We start from the raw sequence: 15453 nt of genomic DNA on the forward strand, positions 1-15453 counted from the left end.
TATGAATTTGTAGGATGATTTTTCTTTTAATACCAGTGAAGAAAGATCATTAAAAAAAACCAGACAGAAATCCGAGATCTGAAGCTCTGTGCGCAGCATGGGGTTTTCATGGGCTGTATGGGGCAGTGCTGTGAATAAGAACATTTCTAGTGTCTGTACAGAAACACGGATGAATTTTGGAGCAGTATTTAGGTCACGCTATTGGAGCGAACCACTGATGGAAAAATGAACAGCGCACATCGAGGTAGTTTAATGATATTTATCTCGTGACCTGGTTGGGGTGCCAGGTGCTGAAGATAATATCTGTGAATTGCAGATGGGTACTGTGAATCTGAAATAACTGGTAGCCCATGAAAAAAGAGAGTCTATTTATTATTATTTTGGGAGAAATTCTTTCCTATTTTACAGGAAACTGTGAAAATAAAACAATATTGCCAGTAGGGGTAACATGTTTTTTTTTTTAAATATAAAAAAAAAAATGAAATCCTTATGTTAACTTGTAGCAAACAGAATGATTCTGTGATAATAATAATACTATTAATAATAATATTAATAATAATACTATTAATAATAATAAAAAGCTACAGTATGTAATAAACCCAATACCACGAAGTATGTAACCCACAAATAATACATCTTCAGATGATTTTATTTGTCTCCTAATCAAATCAGATTTGCTGTAATGTTGTTGTTTTATCATGCAGATGTTCCTCTCCTGGAACATCTGCATGATGATGATCTTTGCCGAGCTCACATTCTCATGCTTTAACAACAACATTAAGAAAATATGCGATCATGACGAGGAGCTGAACGCTGGTTTGCCACCAGTAGGAATGAAAATGTGCTGTTCTGCATTCTCAGGACACCCGAAGATGACGTATGCGTTTTCCATTAGCAAGTGTCAAGCGTAGCGCTGCAGTTTGTCACTGTTATACGTACAGCCCAGTGCCAGCATAATAAATCTGCTTTATGGTGAAATGGCCGAATTCCTAAGCAACGGAATGAAATGGAAGCCAGTGTTTGCTAGCTGAACCTTTCAAGGTCACATAATGCTACCTGAATCCTAAGCTTTTGTGGAGCAGAAAAGCAGGCTTACATCACACCTGTTTTTTTTTCCCTTAATGAATGCTCACATTGTGAGGTATAGCAGGAGGAAAGCTAAGGAGGATTGAAAGTCAGTAAAGTTGAGAACATGTGAGCCAGTATTGAGGTATAACACAAGCTATGACTCACACAGCAGCTTTGACAATCAGCATTCGCTATAATTCGTAATACAATTTCTTTCAGAATTCAAAATACAAGAGGCGTTCGATTCAATCTAGGACTTTTGATTGTGTGGAACAACAGAACACAGTTATGGGAGTGAAAACTCTCTTTGTTTCTCTATATAAACCTCTGCTACACTCATGCACTTATCCCAGCACTTCACTAGCGGCATCAAGGTAGAACGTTTTCTCAGTACGCCAAAGCCCTGATCAGTCTGCCTGTTTGTATGAAACGGCTAGAAGCGATGTCAGGACTGTAAGGAGGACGTGGCATTAACTCCCAGCCGAGTTCCTGTGACGTGCAAGTGGTGCTGGTGTATGATTGTCTGTACAGTTCCCACAGACAGATGAGACAGCGTCTCTTCTTAAAGTTGCAGACAAGTTATCCGGCGGGTTTTAAGGATCAGGTGTTCTACTCCCTAAATATTGGAACAGAAAGGGGCCGTCCCCAAACTGTTCCCACAAAGTTGGGAACATGAAATTGTCCGAGATGTCTTGGTATGCTGAAGCAATAAGATCTAGTTCCTTTTACTGGAACCAAGGGGCCGAGAAAACAACCCCGCACCAGTTCCAACATGACTGCGCACCAGTGCACACAGCAAGGTCCATAAAGACATGGATGAGCAAGTTTGGTGTGGAAGAACTTGACTGGCCTGCACCTCAACCCGATAAAACACCTACAGTAGAGCCAGGCCTTCTCGTCCAATATCATTGTCTGACCTCACAAATGCTCCTTTGGAGGAATGGTCAAAACTTCCCGAAGGGTACACTCCGAAAGCCTTCCCAGAAGAGTTGAAGCTGAAGGGTGGGTCAGCATCATGTTAAACCTTATGAATTAAGAATTGGATGTTTCTCAAATTCATATACATGTGAAGGCAGGCAAGCAAATATTTTTGTCAATATAGTGTAGATACCAGAAATTTCATCACAAGTGTCAAGGTTGACCAATCGTATATTAGTTATAAGCAACGCACTCAGATTATCGTGGAATGTGCGGGACATAGGATGCATATACAGTGCGTGAGAGGAAACAGTATGTAGGGCAGTTAGGGGTGGCTCAGTGGTTAAGGCATTGGACTAGGGTTCGAAAGGTCCCAGGTTCAAAGCCCTGTGACCACCAAGTTACTGCTGTTGTACCCTTGAGCAAGGCCCTTAACCTTCAAATGCTCAGATGTATAATGGGATAAAAAAAAAGTTAGTCGCTTCGGATAAGGGTCTCTGCCAAATGCTTAAAATATAATAGTGAGCATCAAGGTCTAAACAAACAAAAAAAAATGACTAAACACCCTGTTTTTCCTGCATTTCCAGGAGAGTGGCTCAGTCTATCTTCAGTTCTCATGTTCCACGGCACTACAGCTGGAGGTCGTCTTCGAGGTTCTGGAGGAGTTCGACTGGACAGCTTTCTCAGTGGTCACTACTCGCCACCATGGCTACGAAGACTTCCTGGACATGGTGGAGGGCATCACAGATGGCTCGTTTATTGGCTGGGAGAGAAAGAGCACGGTGATGCTCAACCTCACTGATGATCCGGGAGGGGCAAGGACCCGCAGGATGCTGAAAGAGAACGAGGCGCAGGTGAGGAAAAGATTATAAGGAGGTGCTACTCTTTCTTGTGTTCCTTTTCAAGCAGGAAATTGGTCACTTTAATGTTTCACCGTAGTGCAATGTCATGAGTGAGGATGAACTTGAAACCCTGACCCATTTTCTGCTTGCACTAGTCATGCCCTGCAAAACAATGTTATATGGAATTTCAGCAGGACTTTGCTTCAAGGTACATGTTTTATAGCGGTCTGCTTTGAGATGCATGTGCTATAGAACTCAATTGACCTTTAACAAGACCCCTGTTTTTGGTGTTTTTGCATAAGTTCTGTAAATTTCTAGAGGTGCATGTTTTATAGACTTTTTGTACTCTAAAAACATGCAATTTGATTTTATAGAGCTTCTGCATGAAAATCCAAACTATGCTCAACTCTTTAAAACTCTATAGATAGAGTTAGTCAGGGTCTAGAGAGCTCAAAATAAGACATAGTGATTTAGTTCTGTTGAACTCTTGCTGGGCAGAATGGTGGCTTCGTGTTTAGTACTGTCGCACTGCACCTGCAGGTTCTGGGTTCGATTCCCACTTCAGGTCTGTGTGCACGTTTGCACGTTCTCCCCGTGGTTGGTAGGTTTTCTCCGGGTACTCTGGTTTCCTCCCACACTTCAAAGACATGAAGTTTAGGCTAACTGTTGTTTCCAAATTGCCCTAGTGTGTGAATGAGTGTGTGCCAAGCAGTGGATTGTCACCCCGTCCAGGGTGTACCCTGCCTCATGCCCTAAGTCTCCTGGGGTCCAGCCCCCCATCACCCTGTACACAGAATAAAATTGTATAGATGAGGGGAAGAGAGCAAGAGAGTCCATCAGATTGCTCCAAACTTAAAAAAAATCTCGCCTGCCTATAGTCTCAGTAATCCTGAAGCCCTTGATTAGCTTGTTCAGGTGTGTTTGATTGGGGTTGGAGCTGAATCCTGTACCCAGGATTGCGGCTCTTTAGGACTGAACTTGCCCACCCCTGGTATAGATGATGGAGGAGTGAGTGTGTTTGTACAAAAATAAAGAACGAAAGTTTGAAAGTGACGTGCCTAAGCATGCTCGTGTCCAACAGAGTAAAAGTGGTGAATGAAGAAACAAAATATACTTCTTGTACAAAGAGGTGAGATCTTGCTTTGAGAAAATGACACATCATGTAAATCAACGGTGATGCTGAAGATTGTGACACTGATGGAGAACTGTGTCATTTTGAAGACCGAATTGATCCAGTCGTCTGGATCTGAGTAACTGAGAAACCGAGATACTGAGAAACAAGAATTTTGTTTTTATTTTGAGAGCTACAGTACAGTGCCTGGACTGGAGGCCTTGAAGGACACAGGGTGTTGCCACTGGATACCACGCTTTAGAGCAAAATTACCCTTTATCATTTTGCTATTTTTAAATTTAATACTGTTAGTTATTCTACAATTAAAGTAATTTAATCACCCACATGTATTTTTCCGAGATGTTGTCTTCTTTAAAGACAAAATTATTCCCATCTATACTCATATCTATGTTTCTTTGCCCTTCCAGTTATTCCCCCCTTTATGGTTTTCAACAGTCTCAAATTCAAAAGATTGCCTTACTCATTCAAATACTGAAAGGCAAATGGCATGAAACCAAACCACCAATCAAAATGACTAAACCTACTCAGTGCAGTGTAAATTTCTAGTGCATTTGTTTTAATGGGATAATAAGTCCTTTGTTCGTTGACGACTGTTGATGAGTTGATTGCTGAGTTGCTTTCCCAAGACATCAGGCTAAAAATCTATAAGGGTAAAAAAAAAACTAGATTAAATCAATTATTAAGGTATTAAGGAGCTCAGGTTGTACAACTTGGAGACTTGTTTTTTTTAGTGACCTCCAAGTTGTTGTGTCTTCTGAGTTCTCGTTTGTTGAATGCGTTCCATCAATGGCAATAAGTGCTGTCCAGGTGCTGGATGCTGCTGATGCCTAAGTGTGGACATATTATATATTTATACCTTTGTGTATTGATCGTACTGGCAATAAAAGTGGTTAACAGTTTTACTGCTAGGGTTGGGACACTTTCCTTTTAGTTAATATGACAGATGTGTCCTGACAGATGTTTCAATTCAATTCCCAATACAGTTTTATTTGTATACAAGCTTTTAACACAAAGCAACTTTAAACATTAAAAGAATTATGGAAATATATGTGAAAATGTAAAGAGAAAAATATAGAATATAACTATCAGTTTGTCCCTGATGAGCAAGCCAAGGACAACAGTGGCAAGACAAGCCCCTTGCGATGACAATAGGAAGAAACCCAGAGGAACCAGACTCAACAGGAAACCCATCCTCATTTGCTTGATATCAGATAGTATGATGATAAATCAGTCCTTGATATGTCTGTGTGTAATGAGGTTGCAAGTTCAATATAACATGAGAGGTGTTTAAGTTAATGTAAAGTTTTTGGAGACTCGGGTAAGAAAAACTTCTCGTGGGAGTTTCAGTCTCAAATTATTGAGTGAGTTACAAGCCATCATCAAAAAACTGCCTGTATCAGCAGAGTCCAAGACCATCTTCTTGGTCATTAAGTGGAACAGACCTCAGTCAACACACGCATTCCTATCTAGCTTCATGCTCCAGTGCAGGGTCCTGTCTAGCTTGTACAAACTTTAGGCTGAAAAGTCACACACTTAAAACCCTCATGAGGTCCCTTAGAGCATATCGCTCAAGGGTAGGGACTGAAACACAAATGCCCTATAGTCAAAACCATAACTTCTTGGGCAATGAATTCAGCAGATCTCTGTGTTCAGATGAGATTGCTGCTAGGATTCAACCTGTGGTTTCACCAGCTGCTCCATTACCAGGGATCAGGGCCTTGTCAATATCAGACCCAAACAAAGGGGCTCCTTTGTCACATGGCGTTTTTTCCCACTTGAGGAATGGCACAATTAAAAATGTAGAGTTTCTAAACAAGAAGTTTCCCTTATTCTTGTTTACACGAAGGCTGGTTGTTATTTTGTCTAAATTAATATATAAAATGGTCGAACTGGTTTCTAAAGACCCTGCTTCTTCATACGCTAAGCTTGTCTGATGCAGTTCATGCATTCTGAGATACCATGAGCATAGCATACTGGAACCTGTTGGTCCCCACTGTAAGGTGAGCTGTTTCCACATTGTTGTTGTTATGCTCAAAGTTCTGGCACTTATGGTGGCATGGGTTTGAGTGTCTCTCTCTCTTTGCTTTGCATGGACGCTTGTTAATTTTTAATATAGTGGATATGCTGGTATTGTGGACATGCTCTTGACAAGAAAGCTTGTATTATACAGTCATGACACAGAAGTAGTTATCAAGAGGCAAGAAATTTTTTCTCTAGGTAAAAAATCGCCAATGCCAAATCTTCACAGGAAATTATGGATTCCCATGGCATATCCAGAGAGCATAAGCATATAGCATAGGATGGTACACCATTTGCTGGAAATCTAATTATATGCCACTACATTGTAAAGTACACTGCATAGAATTTAGCAGCTAGGTCAGAGAGTCCTCCATTGGTGATGGAAAGGAGGATTTGGTGCCCTCAGTCAGGCCATGTCCCAACCAAGCCTGAAGGTTATATGTGGCGGTCATTGCAGTGGCACCACAATGTCTGGGAACTTTCCTAGACTCTGGACTTTCATAGACTCTTTACTACTTCGTACAAAAGCATCTCCATCCTTCATTGTTTCATAGGAACCCACCTTGGGAGTTGAAGGGTGAGCCTCCAGTGCAATAATGATGAGTGGCACCTCTTTGAGGTTTTATAAACATATTACTACTCTTTTAAGTGTGGGAATTCAGAGACTCCTACCGAATAAATTTGCTCTAATTACCCAACTTTGTGAATCAGATAAGTTAACGTTTGAGTAGGAATACTACCATGTGCTCCTAAATGTTCCTTGTCTCAATATCTACTTTCTTGAATAAAACTGTGGCCTTTATGTCAAGCCTCCTTAGGAGGATGGGTTCAGAGAAAGGGTAGCTGAGCTGGTATGTGTAATGCTACAGAGCAGAGTCATATTAAATGACGCCTTCCATCTGATCCAAAGGTGACTGACTCAATTCCGTCGGGGCTGTCACACACACCAGCAGAGCTTCTCTGCTTTCACTGACTTGAGACATTCATTCTCCCCAGTGTCAAAGAAGTGGGACTTTGCAGACCCTAATCAGTGTCTGCACATCAGTGGGGGTCTCCATGCCGAGTACAGTATGTGCACAGAGAAAAACAGAAGGACAAGGCAGCTGGAGAAGAAAGCTAAATAAATGTTAAATGCTGTGGAACTGTGTGTGGTAGAAGTGTGAAGGGAAACTACAGTATCTTTACCGCTGATCCTGTACAGCCTATCCCAGGAAAGTTTAGGCACGAGGCAGGGTACATTCTGGACAAGGTGCAAGTCCATCTTAGGCACGCACACACACAATGGGCAATTTGGGAACGCCAAGTAGCCTAATCTGCATGTCTTTGGACTGTTGGAGGAAACCGGAGAACCAGAGGAAACTTACCAAGCACAGGAGAACATGCAAACTCTATGCACACTGACCCGAGCTGGGAATCAAACCCTCAACCCTGGAGGTGCGAGGCCACCATGTCGCCTACAGAATGATAATGAGCTTTTGGAGCCAGTGCAGAAATCATTCAGTCGAGAGCATTCCAATTACAATACTGGCAATATTACAATATTTTTCTGCAAACAAATAATAGACAAAACTGGGACAGAAACTATACAAGATATGTTGTAGTTCTATTTAAAAGAGCGATCTGATTGCACGAGAGCCCATTCCACGAGTGCCGATATTGATCGCAACAGCACTGGGAAGTTAAACTATACATATCACTTGGTTCTAGCGATCATTAAATACACTAATTGTCTGTCATCAGCACGGGTAAAAGCAGGGCTGTAGTACTGAGGATTGAGCAACTGCCTGCCAAAACACACATTCGAACCCACTTTCAGCAAGAACGCGCTTTTGATAATGTCTTAAACAACACACTGTCTTCTTAGTAATCACTCCTAAGTCATTCCGAATTGCCTCTGAACCGTCCATGTTTTGTTTACAGTTAACCCGAGTAACTAGCTTCTAACACAAGGCTGAATCCAAAATCCCCCTCTAGCCCCTGCTCAAGGGCACTACTAGGTGTGTGGGATAAGGGAATATACACCCTACCCAACATGCTAGCTTTGTGCTTTTAACGCTATTTGGGATTCCAACTCCAGAACTTTGGAAGTTAGCTGATATTCTAAAGCAGAATAAGTTTTAATTAGGTTGCATTGAAACTTCTTGTACACAGAGGTTTTCACAACTGTACGGTTTTTATATGCTCACCTTTTGGCTCCATAGTACAGGCAAGAATTTAAAACTACATTCGGTCGCTAGCTTCACCAGTCGTGGAAGAATATGTCTTGGTGGAGCAAAAAACTGCTTAAATTCTAATTTGTTGATATGTTGTTTGTAAAACTGTTATATAACTGTGTAAAAAAAGCAACATCACACTTGAGGCCATGATGTTATGCTGAATATCAGGCCCATGTACCTTTTCTGGGTACATGCTGGATGGGGTGCCAATCCATTGCAGGGCCCAAAACACACACATACACACACACACACACACACACACACACACACTACGGGCAATTTGGGCAGACCAATTAAGCCTAATCTGCATGTCTTAGGACTGTGGGAGTAAACCAGAGCACTGGGAGGGAACCCATCAAGCACTGGGAGAACATGCAAACTCCATACACACGGACCCGAGGTGGGACTCGAACCCTGGAGCTGCGAGGCCACAGTGCTAACCACTACTCCTCACCACTCTAAATGAAATACAGCTTAAACAATATTTTAGAAAAATTAACATCTAGGAAAAGTCTTATATATTGAAAATGATATGCCATGAACAGGATGCAGAAAGGATTCTAGTCAGGATAATCATATTCATTTGCAACGACTGCAATTTCGTTTTATCTACCGTCCGCCCACAATAAATGGCTGCCAGCCTATAAAAGAGCACTTAATAAGGCTATTAAGAGAACCTGGAGGGAGTCCATGCCAGCACGCTGAGAACATGTGACATAGACACACAGACAGTATCCCAGGAGTGAACAAAGAATCTGTCCAATACCATTATCTTTATTTGTTAAGTACTAAAAATCTGAATAAAACAAGCATTTTTTTGCATTAAAAATGAATGCAGGCATGGTCTATATCACAAGCCTTTTTTCCATAATGGCCTGTAAAAAAATTATTATAATATCACAATATTATATCAACAAATTAAAAAAATGCAGAACTTCTATCTTATATTTCCATTTATTCCACTTTAAAGTATCTGCTAACTTCTGTTGAATCCCAAATAGCGGTAAATGGAAAGCTAGTGCACTATGTAGGATGTAAAATCCCTTATTCCACCCACAAAGTAGTGCCCTTGATCAGGGGTTAGAGCTGGATTTGGGATTCAGCCTTGTGTTAGGGACTAGTTAGATTGTGTATATATATTGTGACATAATGTTATAAGATGTTTGTTCTTGCTTCCGTGATTGGTTTTGAATATGATGGGTTGTTCATGAAAGATTTGTTCTTTTTGAACGAGTATTTAATGTGACTCAGAAGAATGAATAGTCTCAGAGAATGATTTGTTTATTTTCTACTGGACACGCATGCGCAAAGTCTCCGTAGGTTATGTACAGGAAACAGAAATGAGTGGTTTATCTCATGAGTCTTCTAGTCCAAGTCATTCGTTCTTTTGTCGCGTGACTTTTATAAACGCTATCCAGTGCATTACACAGAAACCAGTATAAACCTGTTCTTCTCATGAGTCTTCTAGTTGTTCTTTTTTTTGTCACATGACCCCCATAGATGCTATTGAACTGCATAATGTCTACGGGAGTCACGTGACAAAAGAATGAATGATTCGGACCAGAAGATATGAGGGGTGAGCTGCTAATTCTGTACTTTATATGTCCTTAGCCGCATTATAATATTTTCATTACTGAAACTATAGAAAACGTTTGTGTATGTAGATGTGCTGGGGGTCTGTTTATTAAAAATGTAACATTTTATTATGTTTTTCTGATCAAAAGAATGAAATGAACTGAATGACCCAAAAAGGATTTGTTCATTTTGGCTACGTTTACACCGTCAGGTAAATGTGACCCAATTCCGATTTTTTGCTCATACGTGACACATATCGGATATGTTTTATGTCCGTGTAAACAGGAAAAAAAACGCATGTATTCCGATATTTCGAGATCAGTTTCAGGCCTCCTTCATATGTGGAAATAAATCAGATCTAAATCAGATATGTGCTAATGTGATTGTCGTGTAAACAGACAGATCTGATTTCCTGAGGCATTGCGTTCTGTACGTCATTCAAACTGCGACTTCTTCGTGGTTTGATGACGTAATGTTATTCTCCGGTGAATGCGCTTGTGGAATTATAACATCGCAGGTGACATAGAAAAGAAAAAGCAATCAAGAACATAAATTTTATTAAAATAAACGGTTTCATATTTTCATTTCATATTTCTGCATTTATGACAGCACCATAAACACCATACAGTATATATATATATATATATATACTGTATATATACTACATTAGTGCATGGCATCCTGACATTACTGACTTTAACTTAAAAAGTGAAGGGAACCAAAACAAATGACGATCCGACAGGAGAACATTAATAAAGACATAGTAAGATTCTTGAAACCCTTTCACAGTGATTCCAGATTTACATCCTACCCCAAGCCTGGCGCCTCCATGGTTGGCTAATTGGTGAGACATTAAATGTGTGGATGCCATTATTGCTATACTTCTCTGAGTTTCCACTTGATTCATCAAATTGTGTGGTTTCCTTGGTAACAGATGCTTTTTTTCCCCCTCTTTGTATAAAAGGAGGGCACTGCGTGAGAGCAAGGATTCCACTGGCAGGATCTGTTTTCTCCACTTTAGAGGGTGGAGGGGTAACCACTGAGCCAAGTCATCCTTTCCCACTTACCCGTGGCAATTAATCACATTTCATACGGCTCCCTTTGTCACAGTGCAGCACTACCAATTCTCTCCAGTCCATCTCTTCTGAAAAGGCAGAGCTTTGACAGAATAACTAATGTGTATTTAAAAGCAGGGACATGCTTTTAATCTTGATCCCACTGCTAGTCTGCACATACCGTCTAGATATCAGTCTTCCAGGGTCTTGGCCCAATCTCCTTGTTCTCGAAAAAAAGCACCCCCCCCCCTTTTTTTTTTTGCACAAAGCTGCCTTTCCCTTTTATCTACCTCGACTAGGGAATGATGATGAAGTCAAAAGAATGTGGTACTTATGACCCAGGGGAGACCTGCTATTTAGTAAGAAGCCTTGTAGGAGTGATTGACTGGCATATGTAGTTCTGAACACGAGTAAATTGTAAAACAAATATACAAATTGACGTCATCAAGATGGCGCCTTTGTTTGCTGGTGCGTCTGGCAATTAGTTATTTTATAATCTGTTCTTCTATCTTTATTTTTTTGTGAATCGGCATTGTCCGTTTTTATATTACGACCAGCAGACACTTCTGGGCATACGACACGGTATGAAGAGTGTTCAATCCGGTGGATTTCAGATGTGCAGGAAATACTTGAGACCATGTTCAGGCAAGTCGCAACGCTGTCATTTATGCGCCTCTACCCCCTAGGACGCGAATGAGGTAGAGGAGACGAGGCTGCCGTTCCGGCCTACAGATACAATACGATGAAGGTGGCTAGTAAAGCTAGGCTTTAACTGGGACTTGATCCGCGGCGGCATGGGAGCCGCCACGGTTCTCATCCACCTAGCCCCAACCTTTCGAAGGACGTGCCTGGTCCCAGTGGGGCCGGTGGGGCTGGGCCCGGCACCCAGATGGGGGCAGCAATGGGACATGTTTCCACGAGTATCGTGGTGTGAACCGGGAGGTGCTGATACGTTATTGTGCGCTTTTCAAACCCCCGTTTAAGTTCTGAGGATTGCGCTGATCAATGCAAGGCCAATTTTTAACGAATCTTTTATTTTAAATAACTATTTAAAAATTTGGTGGGCTGGATTGTTTATTTCTTTGTGAGACATGGGTAAATGTTGATCAGACTGCTTTTCTAACCCCTGAGGATTGTAGCTGTTTTAATTCTCAGAGGAGGTGGCTTATAGTTGGAGTTGCCGGTTGTTACCGGCGGCATCTTATAGAAGTTTTGAACTGCAGACTTTTAAGATCAATATTGGGAAACCTGTTCTTTGCTGCATGGTATACCAACCGCCTAAACCAAATGCTAATTTTATACAGGAGTTCTCCGAGTTTCTCACTATGATTGCTTTATGAAGCAGGATGTTTCTGGGCCGACCTGTGAGCGCGGTCATATTCTGGACTTTAAGCTTATGGCCTTGATATTGAGAATATCCAAACATGTAATAATGGTATTTTTGATCATATGACCATTGTGTTTAATTTGCATGTGCAGGACACATTTAATATTTGTCGCCCTTCTCCGCATTACGCACAGTTGGTAAACAATAATACAGTAACACCGTTTATAGAGGCATTTTCTTCTTCATCCACGAATATATTCGAATTTTCTGCTCTAGATGAACTAGTTTGTAACTTTAATTTTACTTGCGGTACTATTTTAGATTGTATAGTGCCTTGGAAAAGAATTCGACCAAAAAGGAAATAAAATAGCTGAAATAAAATAGAGGAAGGACAGATTGCAAGTTTCTTATCAAATTTTGAAAGAATCATTAGTCAAATTTCAAGATGCTGTGAAAACAGCACGAGAAAAATTCTTTTCTAATTTAATTGTTAAATAAATGCAATAAGTACTTTAATACAGTAAGTCCTCCTGAAAATGTTTATTTAATGACCCGACGAATTATAGACCATTTCGAAGCTCCCATTTCTTTCTAAGCTACTTAAAAAGTTTGTTTATCACCAACTTCAATCATTTCTTATTGAAAATAATATTCTGAATCCATTTCAATTAGTTTTTCGTGCAAAACACAGTACCGAATCTGCACTGGATAAAGTTACAAATGACTTGCTTATGTCTGTGGATTCGAAGGATTGCGCAGTGTTAATGTTGTTAGATCTTAGTGCCACTTTCGACACCATAGATCATGGTGTCTTGTTAGAGCGCCTTCAACAGTGGGTTGGTATTTCAGGTACTGTATTGAAATGGTTCTCATCGTTTATGAATTCTAAAACCTTCTCTGTTTTTTTTAATGAATCATTGACTGCTCCAGCCCCTCTTCTGTATGGCGTTCCGCAAGGGTCTGTACTGGGCTGCGTCCTATTTCTGTTATATACAGTATGTTGCCTTTAAGCCACATAATAACAAAATATGGAGTTTCCTATCATTGTTACGCTGATGACACGCAGCTTTATCTGCCCTTAAAATTCAGAAATCCGAAATCGTTGCAACCCTTATGTTATATGTTATGTTTATGTGACTTAAAAAAAATAGATGGCTACAAATATTTTAAATTGAAATGAGTCCAAGATTGAGATATTATTATTTGGACAACAACCGTCGGTTGTTGAAATCTTAACCCCCCTGCCTTGGGACCAGTGTCACCCTATATTGGATCACACGTGAAGACTCTTGGGGTGATATTTGACTCAGATTTTGAATTTAAGAAGCAAATATCAGCTGTGGTGAAGTCGTCCTTTTATCATTTAAGGATTTTGGGTAAGGTGAGGGGCTGTTTTTTTTCAATGGCTTTGAGGCGTTGATTCATGCTTTTATTTCTTTGCGCTTAGATTACGGAAACGCGCTATATTATGGGGTCAGTCACTCGGCACTAGCCCGTCTGCAGTTGGTTCAAAATGCTGCAGCATGACTTTTGACTAAATCAAAAAAAATTTGTCATATTACTCCGATTTTAGTTTTGTTACATTGGTTGCATAGTGGAGTTATATTTAAAATAGCTTTTTTTCTTGTTTTTAAGGCGATCAAGGGGGTAGCGCCCCAATATATGAGTGATTTGATTCACCCATACTGTCCACAGAGAGCACTTACTGTAGATCATCTGATTAACTTCTGCTCACAATTACGAAAAAAGTCGATTAAGAAGGAGAGGCGACCGTGCTTTTTCTGTGTCCGGGCCCACCCTTTAGAACAAGCTCCCTTTCCATGTCCGTTCAGCTCACAGTGTTGAATTTTTTTAATCGAAACTTAAAAACGTATCTGTTTACCGAGGCTTTTAAACATGTGTTATAGTGGTTTTGTATTGATAATTTGATGGTTCTGTTGTTTTCGAATGATTTTCTATTTATTTATTTTTTTACTTTGTTATGTAAAGCACTTTGGTCAACTATCGGTTGTTTTGAATGTGCTATACTGTATAAATAAATTAACTTAACTTAACTTTTCCTACCAGGTGTACAGTTTGATGGGGATTTTGGACTATCTCTATTATCTCTGCACACCAACACGATAGATTTGTAATAAAGCACACATATAGAACTTTATCTTTAAATTTAATGGGTTTAAGAAGAATGAACAAGAATCACACTATTTTCACAGGCTGTCACAGGCTGTGTCCCATTTTACAATTATTTTATAATTCATTACAAATTAAGGAGATAAAAGTCTGCCATTTATTCCAATTGTTAAATTTAAAGTTGGTACTGTAGTTGTTAGAATTCTACACCTCTCTGCTTCAATTTCATGGCCTTCCAGGATCTTTGGTTTTGCTCAGGTCTTCAAGACTTATTTTTAAGAATGTACCAAGTACCTAAGGTTAGGATTAGGGTTAGGGTCGGGGTTGGGCTTGACTCCCATGTACCATGACGGAGGCAGTGTTATACTGTAGTATGGTCATGTACAGTATGACTGCCAATAGAACTGAGTCATCACCGGTGCTTATTGATGATGTGGCTGCTGATAGAAGTATAGCTGAAGAGTATAGGTTTATAAGTTCTGCTTAGATTCACTCAAATGCTGCAAAACTGATAGGATGATGCTTTGTAATACAGATGCATACTGACCCAAAACATACGGTAACAGCTACCCAAGAGCTTAAGAGGTCCTTCAAACCCAGAGGATTTTAAGCATATTTGCCTTTACTATATTTTATGAAATATAAAAGGGAGTCAGGATTGTGCAAATACTGTATAAATGACATACATGTCTTTTTTTCCAGCACAATCTACTGTAGGAAATTAGATTAATTTAATTTAACATTAAACTTCAACAGTTTTCACATATTTTTACGTTTACAAAGCAATTATAAAACTTTGGACATATCGGAAAAAAAAACCCCAAATGAAGACTGAAGACACTGAAGACACACGGTCCCACAAACATGTAGCAACTCAGGGGTCAGGGGTCGGCAACCTTAAAAACTCAAAGAGCCATTTGGATCCACACAACCACTTAGACATGCAAAATGAAAATAACATTGCAATATCTTTTTTTACTTTTATGCTATGAATAAAAAAACTATAGTGTCTTGCATTCATGAAATCAATGAACTGCTACAGAGAAAAATGAAAACAACAAAAACATTTTAAATGTTTAAATGCGGGTTAAAGATTACTTTCAAATGAAATACTCACTGTCTTTTTGAGTCCTCGTATTTATGAGATAAAAAGCCGGACTTAAATCATCCA

The 15453-nt window shown here is 40.0% G+C and overlaps 1 protein-coding gene across 1 annotated transcript in view; it reads left to right on the forward strand.

Annotated features, from left to right (window-relative positions):
- Window positions 1-15453, forward strand: part of grin2da (glutamate receptor, ionotropic, N-methyl D-aspartate 2D, a) — a 148784-nt gene that overhangs the window by 53585 nt on the left and 79746 nt on the right. The window contains exon 4 of the mRNA XM_053489590.1: window positions 2574-2840. Within this exon, the coding sequence (XP_053345565.1) occupies window positions 2574-2840 (267 nt within the window). The remainder of the gene's footprint in view (window positions 1-2573; window positions 2841-15453) is intronic.

Source organism: Clarias gariepinus, chromosome 28 (assembly GCF_024256425.1).
Source record: "Clarias gariepinus isolate MV-2021 ecotype Netherlands chromosome 28, CGAR_prim_01v2, whole genome shotgun sequence".
NCBI classification, from domain to species: domain Eukaryota; kingdom Metazoa; phylum Chordata; class Actinopteri; order Siluriformes; family Clariidae; genus Clarias; species Clarias gariepinus.